The sequence below is a fragment of the Helicoverpa armigera genome, chromosome 24 (genome assembly GCF_030705265.1).
Source record: "Helicoverpa armigera isolate CAAS_96S chromosome 24, ASM3070526v1, whole genome shotgun sequence".
NCBI lineage: Eukaryota > Metazoa > Arthropoda > Insecta > Lepidoptera > Noctuidae > Helicoverpa > Helicoverpa armigera.
Window position 1 is genome coordinate 2,524,495 of NC_087143.1, and position 22,761 is coordinate 2,547,255.

The following is a 22,761-nucleotide window of genomic DNA, read 5'->3' on the forward strand; positions in this document are numbered from 1 at the left end:
TTATTCAGTAGAAAACTTAACAGTTTCAATAATTGTACGGCAAAATGAGCACTTCTGCGAATATTAAAAATTCATTTTTTTTCTATTTTATTAATTTTAATTTTGGTATCTTTTTCACTTTTTATTTCTCTCTATCTGTACTTTATTTTTTCTTTATATCTACGTATATACTTTTTGCTTCCTATATCTTTGATATTTCATTTTTTCTCTACATTGGTCGTATCAGAATTTTATTTTAAATCTTTTATTTTTTTCTAATATTCGCAGTAATGATTGTTCTAATTAAAGAATAATAATTATATTCGTTATTTATTTGTTAATTTTCAGTATTGTTTAAATATTAATTTGTGCATGTTGTGTACGTTTGTGTTTCGATTATGTGAATGATTTATTTTTTGTATTTTAAATTAAGGAAAAGTGTCGAAGGCGCAAATTCTTATTTCTTTAAATGTAATGCAATAATTTCTTAATTATTTTCTCTCGTCTTACCAATTCGACATTAAAATTGTATCAATAATATAATCAATAATATCACAATTTAATATTTCATATTCGGCAAGAGAGGTGATACAAACTATTTTGAAGCGAAAATCGATATTTTGATAATCCCTCCCTTGCTTCTATAATTCTAAACTAACTGCCTCGTTGGTCTAGCTGTCGCAAGTGCGGCTGCTGAGCACGAGGTCTCGGGTTCGATTCCCGAGTCGGGCCGAAATCGCTTTGTGGGTTTTAGAAGACTTTCACAAAGCAGCCCGGAGCCTGGAAGCTGGTGATTGATACACCCGTGCATCGGAGAGCACGTAAATGTCGGTCCTGCGCCTGATCTCTCTCGGTCGTGTCGGATTACCGTCCCATCGGGCTATGAGAGTTAAGGAATAGTGAGTGCACCTGTGTCTGCGCAAATGCTCGTGCACTATAATATGTCCTGTGTAGTTGGCTAATCTCCTTACATGAGAACAGCCGCCGTAGCCGATAATCGGCTAGGAGGACATCATCAATTCTAAACTATACTAATCTAACTTAATCTTTAAGAGGTAATTCCATTAATATTATGGAATTTATCTTCTAGATAATGTTACTACAATTTTGTGCAATTATTTTTAAATAGGTAGTGCCAAAATATCGTACATACTTCCTTTTATGCAAAGACGAAAATGATACTAGCAATATACATTTCAATGTAACTAAAAATGCTTTGCGTCATACTTTTATCAAACTTGATAACTATCGTCATATTGGCGTTTTTACGTATCTAAACCCCGATTTTACACTTGAAAGTTGCTTACTAAAAATAAGTGGGTAGCTTTGTAAGAAGTTCTGAAAAATGCATAGACGACTTACAAAGCGGTTGTACATTTGTAAATGCCTCGTAAGTGAATTACGTAAGTAAAACAAGTGTAAATACGGCCTAATACTAAATGAGTCTTCTTAAGTTGTCGTTTAGAAACTTATGCCCATTTTCACCAACAAATACCTGAATTTAGGGATCTCCTGACAGCATTTAGGGAACAACTAATACGAATTTAGTTTTCTCCTAAGTTTAAGTGTCCCTTATAACCAAATATATATATATATATTATTGGGGGAGCCCTTATTCTAACTTAGAATAATTTCTAAGTGACACTTAGTAGGGAAGAGATTGTTGGTGAAAACGGGCATTACTCTCAAGTCAGTGCAAACGTTAGTAGATCAGAAAGTAAGAAATAGCCACAGTTTAAAAGCTTGCAAGCAATTTTGTATAAGTTACTATTAGTTTTGTTGTTTGCACACTTTGATCCCCGACTGAAAAAGGTTGTTATAAGATGAATCAAGGTATGTGACAAACTGATACTTGATATTTCAGACGTAGTTTGATCGGGCTGGTTTTAACAAAATGTTTGAACAGACGTTTGGTTCAAAAGTTGTAAGTTGTTTAATGAAAAGTGCCTATAATTCCTTCTTTAGTGTCGGGGGTTTAAATATTTAATTTACTTGTATAAGGTATGAAAAGACTGCATGATAGTGTAAGGAAAAGAGCTTGGATTAAGGAAAGTGAGACTAAATATAAGATTTAATATAATTTTAATGTTATTTTTATAATAGCTAATTATATTTTTACATGTTTACGCTTTAGTCATTATTAATTTAAGCGAAGTGTTTACTAAACGAAATAATATGCTGAATAAATTGTAGTTAATGTTGTTTTTATCTTGTAATGTTTTGATACATTTGTAATCATTAATTTAATCTTAATAGAATTTTGAGTTTTAATATAATTGAGATGTGTATTGTTCGTTTAGTGAGTAATGAAGCGAGTTATTAATATATTTTGTTGTGAGCACGTTGTTTATAGTTTGTTGTAATGTTATCAGTGCAATTTGGAAATTCACGAAGCTTCGTGATCCGAGCATAGTTCAAATGAGCGTTTAGTTAGCTTACGGAGTAGTTATTTTATGAAATAAGCCAGGAAATTGATAAATAAATTGAAATCAATCAAGTTCGTAAAATAGCGCTATAATTGGCTATAATTGGTTTTTGTAAGTTATCAATCTGTACAAAACATTGTCCCTACAAAGTTAAAACATATTTGACTAGAAACTAAATATTTGTATTTAGTAAGAAGTGCCTGGGAGTCTAATGACGTCACTGGCTTTACATGCGTCCGTTGTGTAAGCGTAATTTTAATAAAAACGTTCCAATTTGAAATATTTCGGTGTTTTTTTTATATTAGATTTCGCTCCCCGACTTTCACCCGAACTCCGAGGGAATTAATTTCGCGCACCCGGAGAGCCATCTCTCTCCATTATGCAGCGTACGGTATACAAACATGTAGGCAAATAAAACACATACTTTGAAAAAAAATCAACTTTTATTTACAACGTAATTCGGCCAAAATTTTATTATGCTTGCGAGGATTTTTAAAAACCTTATCGAAATTACTATTTTTTTAACAATACACCAATTATATGTTCAATTAAACACAAATTTCGTGTATTATATTAGAAAGATTAGGAACAAAGTTTATATAGTAGACGTATAATAAAATTAATGATATCTCTCTATACCAAAAATTCTATTAAACTCAAAAAATGTTTTTCTAATTAATAAAATTATGTTTTTGACAAAAGTATCAAAATCATTTTAAAAACTTACCCAAAACTATAATGTGGCAGAATAATGTGATATGGCTGTATAAATCAGAAAAAAACAGATTTATGCATCATATAATATATATTTTTTTACAATAATTTTTAGGACTCAGAGACTGCAAGAAAGGAATCTTAACTTAACTAAATCTATGAAAAAAAGCATATATATGTACTACACCAGTTTAACGAATTGTTACGCTCTTATAATCTCTCCCCAGTTCAATCAGTAACTTATAACTTGATATCCATATAAACTAGTATTTGGTATTCAAGACGGTAGATCTGTATTTGTATAAATAAATATCTTAGGTATCCATTATGAATACCTCATATTTGAGCTGGAAGTATTATGTTGAATTTCCTACCACATATTTCTTGGTACTATATTCCTTTAAGTACCTAGTGAATAATATGAAATCCCTTTAGTCTATTTAATCATGAAATTAATGTAGTTAAATGCAAATTCCATTGCTAGCATATCAAAAAACAATAAATTTTACATTTTTATACACATTTCTTTTGACAGTAGACAGCAATATTTATTGCTAACAATGTACTCACATATACCTACTGACGTTTATAGAAAAATACCTAATATCTATTCTGAGTATAAGGCCAAATATTTTTTACAAACATTTACAGATATACAATATATAACCACCTCAGATATTGTAACTTCACCACTATCAATTAACAATTTGCACACTATCCCACATACATTTGTCCAATACATTGTAAATGCACAGAAAACATTTTTTTCGGTATCAAACACGAGGCGTACTGGGCACACTGAACAGTTGGCAACATTGCCAATTTTGTACAAGACAATCTTCTATCACATCATTTGTTCTCCAACCGATTGTTGGAGGGCGTTGGGTGTCTCAGTAAGGTCTCAAGGGTAGGTCCCCGTCCAAAAGGGTCTTTAGGGAACATAATCATATTGTTGACCCAGGTAAACGGTAATATTCTATTTTCTATGATATAACGCCATCTTTTGTTCTCGTGTATCAAGTCTTTGTAATTATCGCCTGAGACCACAACGCCATCGAATTCGGCAGCACATTGGAGTATGTACCTGTAATGAGAATTAAAATGAAGGGATAAATAAACATTCTAAAATAAGCATAAGCAACGCAGTCTTTTTTAGGCTGGGTGACCATCTATGTTATCGTTTATTGCATGCCATATTGTTGTCACAATGATGGACCTTGTTGGTCACAGCAAGCTGGAACTAGCTTCAGTAGTAAATACAGTTACCGGCACGGATGTCGGGCTCTCGGCGGAAGAGTGGGGATCGCTTTGCGCACCCGTACGCATAAGGCAATAAGGCAGTAAATAGCTTGTGCGCAGGTGAAGGTCAGGGCCCGACATCCGTGCCGGTAATTGTAATATAGTTTGCCGTGCTTTGGCAGTCATTGCGTGTAATCAAGAGCCAGAAAGCCTGACAACCAGTCTTACCAACTGTTACAGAGGTGACTTAGTTCCATAGTTGGAAAAAGGTTACTCTAGGCCAAAAACTTCATAATTTATTTGTTGGAGAATATATGTGTCGGAGACTGTCATTAGTACGGACACTAAACGTCACGCAAGCGCGCCCTCTGGTGGCGTTTCCGGTGAAACAACATTTTGGCGCGCTTGACAGAGTCGTGGTGGTCGGCGTGGCGTCGACGGAGCTCAGTCTTGGTCGAGTCGTCGTGCTGCGCACATCTCGATACTGCCCTACGTCACGTCTAGTGTACCTAGTGTTATTGCATAGTGTTGTAGTGCTGTTGTAGATCCATATTGTAAAGTGTCTTTTGAAATTAAAGTGTAAAGGTTCTTCTAACCTAACAGACAGACATGTGTTGCTGGGGAGTTTGTTCCGCCACTTCTTCTGCCCAGCCAAAACACATAGGAAGTGGCGAAGGGCGGGCGTTTTGGGGGCTGTTTTTTGTTCTGACTAATTTGAATAAACGTTTGAGTTTTGAGTTTCTTTGAGTTATCTCTTTGTACGATTACCCTAACTGATGTCGGACAATAGTGCCATTCTGATGTGTTCGCCCTTCCGACATATGCATAAATAAGGAAATACTGACCTGTCATCATATGGCACGCAAGTCTTGCCTTGTATCTCTCGCGACGGGGTGTACACAACTAAGCCTTGTCTCTAAAACGTCCAGTAGTTTAGGATCCGAACTCTTCCCAAATTTACATCTGTGAGTCAAAATTTTCTTTAAAAACTTAATGCTCGATCAAAGCATTATTAGTTATTGATCAAGAATAATAAATTTACCTGAATCTAGGAACAAAGGCTTTTACAACATGGCCACGTTTCACAAAGTAATCTATACATATCTTTAAGCCTTCTACTGAAAACATTCTGCCTTTTAAGTGCCTGCAACATTTTAAAGTGATTAGATTAATCCATAGAAAGTAATTCGTGGAATTTACTTCTTACATGCATATTGTGATATCATAACTTTTGTTAAAAGAAAGAGCTTTGTATTCCTACAAATAATATAACTTAGTACCTAAACATCAAGGTACATTTTATCATGCAGTATTTGTTGTTATAGCGGCAAGAGAAATACATTATTCATGAGATACAGCCTGGTGACAGACGGACAGAGGAGCGAAAAGAATAGGGTCCCGTTTTACACTTTGGGTATGGAACCCTAAAAATGAAAGTAATATGGCAATTGGTGATAAAACTTACTCCATAGCAACATTACTGCCATCGATAACAATCATTCGCAAGCCAGTACTGTTCTTCCGATCTCTGCTAGGATGGTATATGTTGCTGCCAATACTATTTCGTGAGGTACTCTGTTTGGCCAACTCTGGAGTTTTCTCACCGAGTATAACCTCTTTAATGTATGCATCCTCATCAGTCCCTGTTCCTCTTGACGCCTGGAATAAACAATATTTTGATTGAGTTTGAGACTGAGCAATAAATAAAAAACGTAAATTGTTGAAGATATTGGAACTGCCCATTCCAGTAACTTTAAAGTGCAGCAAAAAAAGGTGTGTAGTAACACAAAAAATGATGTTCTACTCCCTACTAATAGTTAGTCTTTATTTTTGGTTTTTTTTTTTTTGAGAAGTTCTCTTTTCAGGTGATTTTTTTTTGATAAATAAAAGATTTTAATAACAAATTTGTGGGTGGGTTTGATTCCAGTTCAGGCAAGTACCAATGCAACTTTTCTAAGTTTGTATGTACTTTCTAAGTATGTCTTGGACACCAATGGCTGATAAAAAGGTGAAGGAAAACATCTTGAGTGAACCTGGACTAAACTGGTCTGAAATCACCAACCCACATTGAGCAAGCATGGTGATTAATGCTCAAACCTTCTCCTTGTGAAAGGAGGCCTGTGCCCGGCAGGGGGACGATAAAAGGCTGTAACAGTAAAAAAACAGTAATAACAAATTTATACTCACACAATGTAAGCCAGGCTGCACATTACTCCCTAAGTCTGTACCACTCAATATCTTCCGAGTGATATAATCCAAAAGCTTGCCCTTTTCAGCGGCATTCAACTGTGCGATGCCAGTTGTTACCTTTTTAATCTGTTTCTTCTTTGCTTGCCTAGCATTCTGTATAACCGTTACATCAGAATCACCACTCATTGATAGGCTACCGCGAGACACAGAAACTACGGTACAATCCTGACTATCATTCGTAGTATTACCAGTCTTATCAACATCAATAACTGTTGTATTACCATTTGTTTTATTCTCACTATCAGCAGTTAAGTCTATTGTTAAATAAGAGTCTCTATTAATTATTTTTGTTCTATTTTCATCTCTATTGTGTTCGCTACCACTATGTCTGTCACTAGTTGTTGGGAAATTGTTAATAATAAGGTCTTGTAAAGTCTGGGTATCTTTTTGAGCGATTGGTGTAGAACAATTTATGTTGGAGTTTTTTCTAGGCGGGGATATAAGAATGCAGGAGTCATCATTAGCTGTTACTTCATCATCTGTGATTTCGATAAAGCTGTCACATGTTTTTCTACTTTTGCTTGGAACTTCAGCTATACCAGACAGTGTGGCAGGACTCTTCCTCTTCCGTGTACTACTAGGACTAAACGAATCATTCTTAACTACAATAGTAAGGTTCCGGGGAGTACTATCTAATGAGTTCTTTGTGCTATCCAATGTTGTGTTTCTTGAACCAATGGATTCCTTTTGCATTTTTTGAAACAGTTTATGGATATTCTTTCTCACATGTTTATGATTTTTTTTCTTGATCTGTTCCATTTTGTAAGCACTCAATGCGAATTTGCCTCTTACTCTACCGGTATGTGAATGTATGGAACATTCAGAATTCTTCTGAAATTATCAAGAAAAAGTATATTAGTTGACATTTGTACAATTGGCATTGGCAACAGTCATAAATGTAAAACATGTAAAATGTGCGAATGAACACAAATGCAAACTTTTGTTATGATGCAATAAAACATGTTAACTGCAAAAAATCCACTACTTAAAGTTACCCACTGACCCAAAAGCATATTTTTAATATTAAGCTGATTAAAATTAGTATGTTACAAAAGGATTTACTCATCGAAAACGGTAATTCTGTTTTGTTTTGACCACTCAATGGTTTACTTGAGCCACTTTGTAGAATGTTCATTCAATTTTTATGTGTTATAATAATGGTAATATGTACTTTAAGATTAGCATACGTGTAATAGATAAACAAAAATAATATTTTAATATGGAATACGCCCAGCAGTGCTGCACAACTGTTCTTTCCCAATAAATGAAGGTTAACACAAAAATATGATCCAAGAATAATGGTTCACAGAAGCTCTTCACACAAAGCAGTTTCTCCTCTCCCAAAGCTTCACATGCTTTAATAAAACTGTAAATACATACTTTTACGATTGTAAATAAACAAAAATATATACGCAGATTGCGCAAAGGAACTTTTAACTAACAGAAAGTGACGCAGATGATGGCTTGCCCATAGTTGTAATGGGCGCTGTAACTTCACTAAACAGATGTTTTACAACTAAAATTAAAATCCACTTTGTTTTATTCAATGAGTGAACAAATGGAAAATCAAACCAATTCAATTTTCAAAATTTTGCCATAAAAAAGATGGCCGACACGAAACTTGGCCTTATGGCCGGACCACAGATTATTATTTTCACAGATACATAATGTATCTCCCATCGATAAGAAATCGGATACACACACTGCTGAATACTTAAGCAGTACTCGGAAACAGAAGCGTGGCAGCGGCAGCGCTATTTTATCCTATGTTTATTGGTTTATTGTAACTATTAAATACATCTGTTAATTAACATTTTGTCAAAAACTGCTGCTGCAATCACTCGATTCTCTATCGAATTTGGAAAAAATGGTCTGATAGTAGTAGTCTTGAAGTGCCTGTTAGGTATCTGCTCATTACTTGCAATGTTTCGTGGCAGGAAGGTAATATATTCAGGAAAAATCAATGAAATAAAACAACAGGGCCGTACTTAAAATGCTTTATTTACACATATCTAATGAGTATTTAACGGTTACACTATTTCTTAAATTACATATTTTGCAACAAAACTAATTTAAGTATATGTAACATAGTATAGGTAGGTATTATAATTAAAATAATTTAATTGTTAAGTACTCTTCAAGCTTTATCACAAAACTGTTTAACACTAGACTGTGTAACACTAAGCATCAAAATCTTATAACATTCAGGTTTAAATGCGTAGCATTTCAAAAAGAAGAAAAAATTTAAGTTTGTTTATATAAGTTAGCTACTAGTTTAGAAATACAATATGTATCTACCATGATGTAAAGTTAAAACTTTAATTTAAGAAATACTGAGCAGTACTTTTTGTTTTACATTACATTAACTGACACAAACACTTGAGATTCTTATTACAACTAACTCGAAACGCTTATTTTTTTACTTGTAATATTATTATGAAATATCAATTAATTGAGATCTATAAAATTTTCGTAATTATGCATAAAAAACGCCCTTCTTCTTCGAGTCTAAAATCAGCCTAGACCTAGAATAGTTCAATTTTCAAAATTGTTTTAATTGCCAAGGGACTGATTTGCAACTGCAACTAAATGGTTTTCTTTTACTTGCAAATGTTTAGAAAGTGATACAACATTTTAGCAGCAATTACATAGGATTCAGACCAGGTTTTATCACTACCATAAGAGAACACAGGTTCTAAAATTGCGTAGGAGGCCTACTTAGTAGAAAAAGACAATTTATATTCCGCTGATAAGACTGAAGGACTTAATACTATTTACAAGTATAAACCTCCGTGGTTCTGACACAGGTGTTGCATTCTACTCTGCAGCACCAATGAAACTTGCAGCCACATCGTTCCTTCACGGTCACTCGTCGAGTATTGTAGCCTCTACCGCAGCACATTAGCGCACAACCATCCATGCCTGATGATGTCCTGTTACATTCGCGGCCTGTTGTACCGTGGGATCCCTGGTGGAAAGAAAATGGGTCATCATCATCATCATCTTTCGAGCCTTTTCCCTACTATGTTGGGTTCGGTTTCCAGTCTAATCGGATGCAGCTGAGTACCAGTGTTTTACATAGAGCGACTGCCCTGCTTGACCTCCTCAACCCATTTATCCGGACAACCCACTACCCCTTGGTAAGACTGGTGTCAGACTTACTGGCTTCTAACTACCCGTAACGACTGTCAAGGATGTTCAATGACAGCCGTGACCTACAGTTTAACGTGCCATCCGAAACACCAAACAAACTATACCAAAATACATATATTATAAACTCTCGAAAGAAAATGGGTTAGGTACCCATTTTGTTTTCCTATGTGTTTGGTTATGGGCTTGGTCGAAAGATATCTGCTGCAGTTTTAGTTTAGGCGATGTAGTAGGCGTTAGGAAAGGTTTAGCAGAAATGGAAACAGAGGGAGAGTCCTGTAGCAAATTGTGCCTGTTGTGTACGATTGCAATCCGTAGAGCTTCCCAATCATTCTTATAATAAAGACGAGTCTACGACACCTCTCTCGTCAAAATCAGACAAGCCGTTAAGGCTCTAGAGAGTGCACTACAGAAATATAGGTACATACCTAATACATAAAAAAAAAATAACTTCCCTTCTGGAACCGAACAATCATACACAGACATAATAAACTTACAACACAAGAATCCTATCAATTTGTAGTCATACCAGGTCATTTTAATGACCTGGTTCCCATTTAAGGAATGATTACAAACCAGACGTCAGTTTCTACTGATGTATTAATGAATAATGAAATTCCTCACATATTAAAACCAGTTACTGCAGATTGTATTAAGTGCAAATAGTTACAAAGTGCTACCTTCATATAATCGGTAACTACATAACCGATCGTTTTAACTATCGTTTGGCAAACTTAATTTGTAGTTTAGTAAAAGGAACCGGTAGTTTTGTAATTAATCGCTTTTACAATGTCATTTTACGATTACTTGGACGGTGGTTAATGATACAATTATTTACTTTTATGACGTACTGTGCAATTATGTTGGTATTAACGTAACTTGGTAGGCTCGACTCACTTAAAAGATTAAATTATCGTTCTGTGCCCACACACCTTTAACTTTAACTTTTATAAAACGTTCACTTTATGGCTAATCATAATAATGCTGATATATTGTTTTGCTAGTAAAAGTCCATCAAAATAGGAACAACGCTTCTAATATCGCCTATAGCGGCTGTAGCAAAGAAAATAAAAATATTTTTATAAACTGCTTGCCATGAACACATTCTCGAGCACCTGTTTAAAATGTATAAAAAAAACATATTTGACTATTCAATTCAACAGATTTGATTTTATTAGATGCCCAATTGATTTTAGATGAGGAAGTTTTTAACGTACTGTTAAAATAGGTTGAAGAATATCTATACATATAATAAATCTATACATATAATAAATCTGTAAAAAAACTGTGTCTGTACATTGAATATATTAAAAAAATAATAATTGGATGGGGTTTAGAAACAGTAATGGAGCACAAATCCAAAAAAAAAATTCTGTCTGTATGTCTGTATGTCTGCATGTCTGTATGTCTGTTTGTCTGTATGTCTGTTTGTTTGTACACGCTAATCTTCGGAACTACTGGACGGATTTCAATGATTTTTTCTTTGTTGTATCAGTATTAAGCCTGGTCAACATATAGGCTATAATTTATCTTCGAAACTTGAAGACCTGGTGCAGAACACCAACAGACCAACAAAACTATAAGAGATACCACAATGGTGCCATAGCAAAAATTGTTTCATGTGATAAGCATTTTCAGCTGAGATAATAAATTTTAAGATCTGGAACACCTGATGTGGAACCCCAAGAGCCCAGCTTGTCTGTACCATATACAGGTATGACGTTTTAGCAAAAGTTGTTCAACTTGATAAGCACTTTCTATTGACTTATACAAATTGAAGATCTAAAACACCTGATGTGGAACTCCAGGGGCTAGACTATAGCATATAGAGGTGTGACGTTTTAGCAAAAGTTGTTCAATCTGATAAGCACTCTCTGTTGACTTATAAAAATTGAAGATGTAAAACACCTGATGTGGAACCCCAGGAGCCCAGCTAGACTATAGCATATAAAGATATGACGTTTTTGCAAAAGTGGTCAATCTAATAAGCACTCTTTATTGACGTATATACATCGAAGATCTGGAACACCTGATGTGGAACTTCAAGAGCAATACTACACTTAAAATGTATAGAAACGAATGTTATGAAATAGGTATGGTGACACAAAACCGACGATTATCCCTTTATACACTATAGAAATATGAACTCAAGAACAATCCCCGGTGGACGTCGTTAAAAAAAAGACAATCCCTATACCATACCGCTAACTGTGGATGAAAATTACTTGGGCTATTGTGATGGGATGCTAATGGACTAGGAATGGGGAAACTACGGGAACTATGGCACCTGCCGATGACAATGTATTAGATACATGTAAAAATTGCTGGTGGAGACTTCGCCAGCTCACTTACTGGGCCCCCGGGAATCAGTCACTGAATAGCAACAAGAGGACAACAGGGACATGAGCGGCTGAAGTGTGAGAATACCTCGGCGGATTTTAAACGCAGATTACGCGCTCCCTGTGGGTCACTTACCACGAGGCATCCTCCGAGCAGGGCTACTAACCCTGCTCTAGCGACTCCACTCTGGACGGCCAAGCCAAGCCAGAGGCTTGAGACCTACCCCCGTCATGGTTCACTCTGACCTGCCGGAGATGGGGGCAGTATACTCTCCTGGAGAACTCAGTATATACAGCCCCGCGGTAGCTACTCCCGTCATCAGCCTCAGATGTCCTGCGGTGCTTATATCTCATTATTATTGTCGTTATTATCTCAAGAGCCTTTGTCCCAATTATGTTAGAGTCGACTTCCAGTCACGATGCAACTGAGTACCAGTGTTTTACAAGGAGCGACTACCTATCTGACCTCCACAACCCGGTTACCCGCTCAACCCAACACCCTTGGTAAAACTGGTCAGACTTACTGGTCTGACTACCCATAACGACTGCCAAGAATGTTCAATGACAGCCGGAACCTACAGTTTAAGCCTTCCAAATAACGGTCATTGGTATCCAAAATATACGTAGAAAGTACCTACATACGAACTTAGAAAAGTTGCATTGGCAGGTACTTGCCAGACCTGGAATCAAAGACGCACGCTCATACTTGAGAGATTGGTTCTCTACCCACTAAACCACCACGACTTCCACTAAGTCACCACGACTTTGTCATCTATTTAATGTTTTTTACGTAATACGTGTAATATTTTTGCCACACACAACTTAAATGCGGACTAATTAGAATCACTACATTTATCCCTATGGTCGCGTCTATTGCGGTTCAGTTCTCAGCGTTTTGTTTAGTCTGCTGTGCTTTTGCCGTTGAAGTACAAAAATTAAATATATGGAACGTTTCTAATGCGTATCCCGTTGTTTTCAAGTCAACGGGCTCTTAAAATTCAATATCAGACGATTAAGATCTTTGATTTTGCTGACCCCGTAGTCGCTGGCATAAGGGACAGGATCCGCGTACGAAGTCGCGGGCAGAAGCTAGTATCTTATAAAAAGTAGCCTATTTGTTAATCCAGGGTATCACCTATCTACATACCAAATTTCAACTAAATCGGTAAAACGTGAAAGAATAACAAACATGCATCCATACATTCTCTCAAACTTTCACATAAATAATATTAGTATGATTATACCAGTGTCTCATTCTTCACGCAGTAGTTAGGCGACTCCTCAAGGTAGACCAGGTCCTGAGCGGTGGGCAACGTGTAATGAGGATTGCTCAGCCGCAGCTTACCTCGTCGGGAAACCTTTACCTCGGTCGCACCTTCGTACTTGTCTTTTAGAAATTCACCTGTGAAAAAGAAGTGGAAATGTTAGCAAGAAAATTAAAAGTAAAAATACGAAAAAATAAGTGCAGATTTTTAAACTATTTCTGTAAACAGGATTTACACTACATTTATCTAACTTTATTGTACAAACACAGATAATCAAAAATAATTTTCAAAATCCGTCCCTGTGCGCTCAATGAACATAATATTTAAACCAAATTACAAAATAGAAGCAACAGAGCTTTAAATAACAATAAATTAATTTAATTGCATTTTAAAACATATAATAAAGAGTCGTAAATATAATTTTGTTAATAAATAAACTAAATCGTGCGTTTAGTGACTAGTTGTTTGCGTCAGTGGGCGTATGATTTACGCGCCCACCCGCAAGATGGCGCGCCATCCATTTTGTTTTTATATAATTATTATACAGGTGTATAATTTTAGACTTGTAAATCTATGTTGGAATTACTTTACATCTTATTTATATAAGTAACAAGTTTTGAAGTCATCCTATGAATTAACATGTTTTAATAAACAATTAAGGAATCTGCTGGAAATACCTACCTAACCTAAACATAAAACCTAAAAAAAAGTACACAAAGCAAAATCGACGCTGTAAGTAAAAAAAAACATGCAAACATCCAAATTCAGACATTCCTCTTTTTTGGGAAGTCTTTTAAAAATAATATTTCGTAATAAGGGGCCACAAAAGCAAAATATTGCTAAACACTCATAAAACTTCGTTTTCTATTTCATATTTTAACTTCAGTATTTTTAAGTCACGTTAAAAATAAAAGAATATTTTACGGCCGTTTAAACTGGTGATTAGGAACTAAAGAGATCCAATTTCGTGTTTATGGGCTACCAAAGCTATAACTTGGATGGACCGTAACACAATATTTTATCAGAAGTTCTTTCGAAAGAACAAAGAAAGCCAAAAAAAGTATTGGAAAAATATTTTCGCGAGTTTCACTAATTTAATTTTCAATCTTTTAATGGTGTCCACGGCCGATTTCGGCCACGGCGGCTGTTGTCATATATCGAGATCAGCCAGCTGCGCAGGACCTATTATAGTGCACGAGCATTTGCGCAGACACAAGCGCACTCACTATTCTGGGACGGATAGGACGGCAATCCGACACGACCGCAGATAGATCAGGCGCAGGACCGACATTAACGTGCTCTCCGATGCACGGGTAAATCAATCAACAACTTCCAGACTACGGGCTGCTTTATGAAAGTTTAGAAAACCCACAAAGCGATATCGGCCTGACCCGGGAATCGAACCCGAGACCTCGGGCACAGCAGCCGCGCTTGCAACCACTAGACCAACGAGGCAGTCAGATATTTCAGAATACCAGTTCCTAGGTACATATTTTTATTTTTGTATCGATGTTTTTGTTTAGTTACGGTATGAGCGATGCAAATGGTCCTTCTGCATGTTGTCTGTCATGGATGATCGTATTGTTGTGGTTGTTTGTGATGCTTTATTTTATTATAGGTTTTAATTTTTATAGCGATGCGATAATTTATTGTTTTCGATAAACTTGTTACGGCTTCGGGTGGTCTAATTACACAAGCTTCAGTGGTAAGAATAAAATTGTTACCTATAAACTTTCTTAATGCGTTTTTCTAGTTGTAGATTTACCTACTTAGGTTGGGTTTAGGACTTATGTTCATATCTATGGTTAATACTTTCATAAAACTTAATGATCCCTTTCTCTGCATGAGGAACGCGGAAAGTTGAAAACCAAATCGTTCTATGTTTATTCCCATAATGAACTTTACTAGAGGACAAAGCAAAACTGAAACCCTTTTACGTGTGAGAGAATTCACACGATCTACAAAATTAATCTAACGACAGAAAACAAAGCAATATTAATTATCACAATTAACAAAATCCCGGTAGAACAATTAAAACTATCAAGCTAATATCGGGAGTATTAATTTGTGAAGTACCAGGGCGACAGTAGCACACAGGAAGTATAATGGTCACTCATTAACTAAGAACGTTCGGACGTCCAAACAATGTGAACTCGTTTGGCAGTCGATTTGTTTAATAGAGTGTTAAGGAACTTGGTTTCTTGTTAAATGGCGGGAAGGTTTGTATACGACCACAATTAGTGATATTACCCTTTAGTTTATTATCTTGGGGTAGGTAATCATCTTTCCTTGTTCATGAATTTGGATTGATTAACTGCAAGCGACCGCAGGCATGCGTGTATCAAACCGTTTTGAAGTTAATTACAATGTCATTTCGTTTTTATGTTTTCCTGGTCCCACGCTTCCTTGACACAGGTAAAATGTCATTATATTCGGGCCACACCAGACGTAATGATTTAATGACAACATTGAAAAAAATCGTAGTGATGACTTTATAATGTCCAAATATTCCCAGTGTCTTTTTGTTTAGGAAGAAAATGACACAATTTAAAAATGTTTAACCAATTACTGGTCATTTTTTTGCTTGCTTCATTTCTAATCCCGATCGTGTGTACAGCTATTATTCTTAAAAAAATATTCTAAATACTATATCAGTAGTTTATTCAGCCGACCAAGAAAGCCTTAATCACTTACCACACAAAATATTAACTGCAGCTATCATAAACCTTATCACTAACACAATAGAAGTCAATATCGCTTGAACAAACCGCAGCCCTTCTAACTCGTTCAGAAGCTACTCACCGATTTCCCTGAAGGTGGCTAGTTGCTGCCAGCAAGTGATGAGACTGCAGGAACCGGAGACTCCGTGACACTTGCATGTCACGCGGGATTTTGCTATCACGGCCTGTAGGATAACAAATAAGTGTTCATAAATACTAATAAACAAAAAGTTGGACCGTCCAGCTAGATGCGCAAATGTTCCATCTATAAAATAGAACCAACCAAGGAACAGAAAATTCCGTTCTGTGCATTCCAAACACTTAAGAAACAAAAAAGATCGGTACTCGCGAAAAACTAAACTAATTTAATGAAGCCTTAGGTCAATCAAAAATAACTTTTTTTGTAATTGTTTTAGCCTTTTTATCGTCCCACTGCTGGGCACAGGCCTCATCTCACACGGAGAAGGATCGAGCCTTAATCAAAAATAACTATCTGATTATACTCAAAATCGAAAGTATGATGATATCTTTCTTATCCCAATTCCTCTATAGTACTAAGGTACTTAGTCCTTAAGACCTTCAGGATATAAAACAGCATATTCTACAGTTACATAACTTGTAAGCTTTCCTACAACCCAATAATTTTGCATTAATACCTCAAACAAATACATAAACAATTTTATGTACGCACATTTCAGAATTAGGTAGCATATCTATAGAACAACAAATACATACTCATAATACGCCACAATTTTACGACTATTGGTAACAGAGATATGAATAAAAACGCTATAACAAAAGCTTATTGTTGCCTAGTAAAATCGCAGTAAACGCGGCTATTGTGGCAGTGTAGCATAAAGATGTCTCGAGAACGGCGGGTTTGCGAGAATCGCGAGTTACGTCCTATTAAGTTTATTGAGATTCGAACCGCAAATGAGGCTAGGAGAACAGCGGTTTGCGAAAGCTTTTTAAGTACGTGGCCAGATTTCTATGATGTAACATTTTAACTACTAAATGCTGGCTGGCTTTCTTCGACAGGTATCTTTAGAAGAAGTCTCACTAATAAACGAAATGAGGGATGCGTTCTTATGCACTTTGAAGTGTCAGAAATGTTAAATACATCATCCAATTTTCTTACATGTCCTTTTACTTAACTTATCATCCTCCCTCCTTTTTAGCAATTTTATTTGAGTTCGGTTTGTTTTTATTTTCATACACTATATGTACCTATACGCCGTCATCTTACAAGCAACATTCTTTCTATATAGACTTTTACTTCTTCTATCTTCCCTACATTATAACATTATCCTTATTCATTTTCTTGACATGTCGTTTTACAAAGCTGACAAAGTTTCAAGTGAACATATTTGTTACATGTAAGTAAGTATGATGATCCTAATAGCCGATTATCAGCTACGGCGGCTGTTCTCATGAAGAGATTAGCCAACTGCGCAATAATTAGTACCTTTAGTGCAAAAGCATTTGCAGTAGGTAAGTACCTAGTTAGAAAATTTTTGCTCCGCCATTTCCGTGGCCCATAAAATTATGAAATGTAATTTGTGATTAAAGTCGTCTTAGCTTTTATTACAAGGAATGACTATGTAACATTGCGTTCATATTTTGTAAGTCTTGCTTATGCGACGTAACTTGGATTATGTAGAAATGGGTAATTTATTGTGAATCTGTTTCGTTTCCTATGTACTAGGTATCTACTGGTAGGCATGATTTATCATTGTAATTATGCAGGTACATAACGGCAATTTATCTATTGGGACTGTGATATACTTTTATAGTTATCGGCACGAATCTTGAGCTCAGACCTACATCTGCGCAGGGGAAGGTGAGAGATCAAGATTCGTGCCGATAACTATAAAGATTTTGATTGAAAAAGACTAGTATTTTGTTAATCATGTAGCTTCAAGATGCCTTATTTTTTTGATGTTGAAGGTCGTAGGTATCCTTTAAACTTTAAACTTTAAGTAAATAACTTATATATGTAAGAAAGCACTTAGTTTATTCCGCGTTTGAAACAAAGACTCGAATCTTAGGTACGCCCAGATTAATCAACAACTTCAAAAATCATTTGAGATAGCGTTCAAACGCGAGCCTATACCTATCTCAAACAAAATTTGAAAAAAAAAAAAAACTTATTTTGTGTTATGAAAACCCAAATAGTTATCACATCAACATACCCTTCTCCCAGCTTCATTGTTATGTCTGTTCATGAGCTGTCGGCCCTGCTCGCGGCTGCCTCTCTTCACTTTGCGCTCCCGTTCCCTGATGTCCACGAAGACTTCTGTAAACCTGGTACATACGAGACAAAAAAATAATCTTAAATGTACGTAAAACCTTAATAGCCACCGGACCAGATAATTTAACCGGCGCATATTATGAAGGGAAACGGAGGGCAGCGCAGAGTTTGACTGCGAAGTTTTTTAAACACATTATGCAGTAGATTTTCGACATAATTTTAAATAGAACACAATATAGTTTAGTAGTATATACATAGTTTAGTTTTAGTAGTTTGACAGTAAACAATGCTAACGCCAAATGTGGTTGACTATCACACAGGTAGACCCGATAGGGCCCTAACTTTCAACCATACTCCAACTTTTTCGAACTTTTCTTTCCCTTAAAGTTAAGTTCACAAACTTTTCATGACTCCTAGTACCGTGGAAACTTTTGAAAATGTGGAGAAGGAATAGCGTAACAAAATGAAAGAGAGAGAAAGAGTGATTGTCATCCCTGGCTACGCCCACCGCCACGAGTAAAATCGATCTCTTGGAAAATATTTTTTAGAAAATAGACTGTATGGTCAATACGCAAGGTTCAAATTTCGTTTCTTTGCAATCAGTTTTTCGGAGGGTAAAATTTTCGCTCCTGGTATGCTATGTAGGAGGATTAGAGAAAATTTCGATGTTCATTGCGTGCTGTATTCAAAGATATTCGACAGAGGAAAATTCAGTAAAGCAGCAATGTATATGGAATCTCTCTTCAGGAATTTCATAGCATACCTAGTTATTTTTGGAATTTGATCGTAATACGAGTAAATATTTCAGAATATTACAAGTGAAACTAAATACGTAAAATATCTTTAACATGTAATAATTTTGCCTGAAAAAAACTAAATTCCAACGAATATTTGTTTAAGATTAGGTACGTAAGCGGGAAAACTTTTTTTGGCGGGTGTCGGGATTAACTCTTGTCTATATCTTATGCTCTCCTGATAGTAGTTATCGGGTTTAAGCGTCCGTAACCGGCTTAACCCGGTTTATCAGGGGGTTTATCCGGTAGATGCACGGAGGACGGATACAGTGGATGACATTTGTACAAAATGTAAAAACATTGGAACTTTGGAGTTATATTATAAAAAGTTTAACTTGTACTATTTAAATATTTGCTTATTGCGAATGCTTAGCTTTGAATTAAAAACTATAATGAAACTATTGAAATCTTTTTTTTATCCGTCTACACTACAAACAACATACTACTAAAATATAATCAAAGTTTCTGTACGTAATTTTAATATGTCTGACTAATCTTATTTTTCCAACTTCATGGATAACCTGGATAACATATTTTCACCAGTAACTTACTAAAGTTAAAAACTTCTTGGTATTTTCGAAACCTTCATCAAAATCTCTTGAGATTTTCCAGCATTCCAAGCATTCCACAAATTTTCCCAGACGTCCCTTGCTTTCTGTCGCCCTAGTCAGAAAAATACTCGAATGCGGGAAAATCTCCTTTATGAAGCCAAGATCCTTCTATCGTATACGTTCTTCCATTCCAAAGCCAGCATACCTAACATTCTTTAGCTTCAACCAAACATGGTGCCCTGGTATAGAAAATTCAAACAGACAAATCGGAAAAGCTTTTTTAAAGTATTCCTTTATAAAAAAGTTAAAAAGCACCCTTGCTCAAAAAGCTTAGTTAAACTTGTGTGCGTGGGAAAACTCCGCCCCTTTGTGTGTTTATTAAGAGTTTTCCACACTACTAACACATAGACGGAATAGAACTGTCTATGAAGTTCTATGTTATGCGGTCCTAGTAGATGGACCTCGTATTTTTACGAAACCTACGGATTTTCATGGAAACGTTTTTGAAGGTTGTCTGAAATTGGTGACAGTCAGAATGGAACTCAATTTAAATTTTTCCCTTTTTATTTTTGTAAATATGTAGTTTAATATATTGAATAAGTATGTATAAATAAGATAATAATGAGCTGTACTCGATGAAAATATACAATAAAAAAAACTAGTATTTAATTTTAAATCATGTTGTACCTAATCACAGAAAAAAAACTACATCTTCATTTATAATGGCAGTGTTAAAACATTATCACATTTTTATTTCAGTACAGTACTGAAAAAATAACTTTGGAAATGATTCCGAATTCCGAAGTTACTTTTCCCACATATGTACTTGAAAAGAAGAGCTCCTCGTATTTCCTTGATTCCTGGTGAAACAGCCTCAAAGCGTGACGTTTCAGTGGTGAAAGAGAGTGTATGACGTCAACGCTTAGAGACAGTTTGAATGAAGGAATCTCTGTCTTTTGATACCCTGGTAACTGTGCCTCAAAATATGCAGAAAATTCCATGTTTTTAGGAAAATGTCGTTTAAAAAACAATAAACAAAGCAACAAATGAAAGGAGCATTTTATTATTTACTCAATTTTCTACTTTTCAGTTGTTTTTTTATTGTTCAGTAAAGGTTCGGCTTGCAAGCGAACTAAGCAAACAGATGAGAGATCTTCTACGTTTTATTGCGCCCTGGTATTTGAAAATGGAAAGCCTAAAAAAATAGTAGCCGTTAGCCGGTGGGAAACAAAACAAGAACGTTTCTAACGTTTTTAGTTCATTTTCAGTGATGGTTGCCAAGTCATATTGAACTACTGAATAAAATAATAATGCAATTATTTGTTAAGAAAATCGTAATGAAATCGAAGAAATCTTAATTATACACTGCATTGATTTGTCATCATTATTACAATGCTAAAATCAAAATAGATAATCACAGTCTAAGTCAAAATACTTTAGCATTTTCATGAAAAGACGCTGACTATAAATTAAAAATACTTCAAATATTTTTGAACAATCGAAATCGAACAAATGTGATCGTTCATTTTATTGAAATGCGTACCCGATAACCCTTTCGTTTTCAGCGGCGGTTAACCCTTTCAGTACGTGAAAACCTCCTAGGATCGCACGCCTACGTAGGAGGTCGTCTACGTTGCTACGTAGGCGCTACGTGTTGCTACGTAGATTTTATAACCCGCTTCACAAGTCGAGAGAAGAGTGAGGATATTTCTCTCTTATACCTATTTCGTTGAAGGAGATTTTTTCAGGGGACTTACAAAATATGCCTGATTAATTCTAAGCTAGATCTTGGAAAGTGATATTCCATCAACAGGCAATAAATACTGCCTCTTTATTTTTTTTTGTCGTGATTCAGTTTATATTATTTAGTTCAAAACTTTATTTTCATTTTCTACTGAAGCCTTTTGTGAACCGTGTCATATCGTACCCACAGTTCCCGTAGCCGTAGTCAGAGCGCGGCAACAGCTCCGAGCCGCGTTAACTCTTGTGTATTTCTGCAAGCCTAGTACCCAACCTGTCTTTAGCCATGGTTTGACAGCCGTGAAGCCCGTCTGACAGCTGATTAACGAGATGTTTTTCCTTCCTCAAATTATCTAAACAAGGTCGGTCATTTTCCTGTATTTTTTATAGTCCATATAAAATTATTATGCACCAATACTTATTTGTTTAATTTTATTGGGACTGCACGATTTCATTGTTTTCTTGTAGGTATAATTTATAGTAATTATGTAATTAAAATGACCTGATTATTTCTGCATTATTTAGTTTTTTCATTTGACTAATTAGCTATTGTTTAGAAAAGAATTTAAAGCTACCGATATTTATTAACATGTACGTTTTGAAACACAGGTACTGAAAAATCAATTTCTAAACACCCAAATGTTTACATAATTATAAATCTACGAAATATCGACGGTATCCATGAAGGTAAGAAAATAATTACCACCTGAAAGAGCGCAGGTAAATTTTTCACCTGTCTTACCTTTCACCTTGATACCAGGGCATAAGAATATCGTAGGAGCACCTTTTCACGTGAATTTCAGGTGCACACACACCATTACAAATCAAGTTCACCTTTATAACTCACCCGAAAATAGGGGAGGCGAATTTAAATCCGGTAGTAAGAAGGGGATGGAGTATGTTGGATCTCTTTCTATCACAATGGGGAAAAGAGGGACATAAATGCTTACTCACACTCCGATATCGTCTCTGTATGTTTTCAACGTTCATTCTACCTTTTCCTCTCACAGTCGGCAGGTGAAATTTTCCTGTGACGTCACTTGCCGTGAAACGGTACAACAGGTAAATGATACCTTCGCGCCAGTATTGCTACCCTAGTATTCAGGTGTGTCATGAAACAGGTGAGCTCTACCTGAAAGTTTTCAGGTGAGAATCCTGAAAAGGTGTCCCGTGAGGAGGAGCGCAGGTAAATATGGCAACGGTATCGGTATCGTGAACGTTTCACTTCACCTGTGACTGTTTTCTACGGCGGGCGCGGCGCGGTGCGTTGTTTGTAATGATGGAAAAAAAATCCGACTACTGATGAAACAATAATAATAAGAACCTTTTTCATAATAAAAATA

The 22,761-nt window shown here is 35.7% G+C and overlaps 2 protein-coding genes across 2 annotated transcripts in view; both read right to left on the reverse strand.

The window, feature by feature from the left end:
* Window positions 1-2,829: 2,829 nt before the first annotated feature.
* LOC110378033 (uncharacterized) lies at window positions 2,830-8,267 on the reverse strand. Its single transcript, XM_021337114.3, is given in 7 exon segments — window positions 2,830-4,203; window positions 5,204-5,269; window positions 5,271-5,321; window positions 5,401-5,502; window positions 5,824-6,017; window positions 6,546-7,439; window positions 8,051-8,267. Coding segments are annotated over 7 exon segments (1,572 nt in total). The 5' UTR covers window positions 8,081-8,267; the 3' UTR covers window positions 2,830-3,968.
* Window positions 8,268-8,595: 328 nt separating this feature from the next.
* Window positions 8,596-22,761, reverse strand: part of LOC110378041 (protein Wnt-5b) — a 38,519-nt gene continuing 24,353 nt past the window's right edge. Inside the window, exons 4-7 of the mRNA XM_064041057.1 lie at window positions 18,275-18,386; window positions 16,165-16,267; window positions 13,342-13,499; window positions 8,596-9,576 (exon numbers count right to left, since the gene is read on the reverse strand). Coding sequence (XP_063897127.1) covers window positions 9,379-9,576; window positions 13,342-13,499; window positions 16,165-16,267; window positions 18,275-18,386 — 571 coding nt within the window. The 3' untranslated portion in view covers window positions 8,596-9,378. The remainder of the gene's footprint in view (window positions 9,577-13,341; window positions 13,500-16,164; window positions 16,268-18,274; window positions 18,387-22,761) is intronic.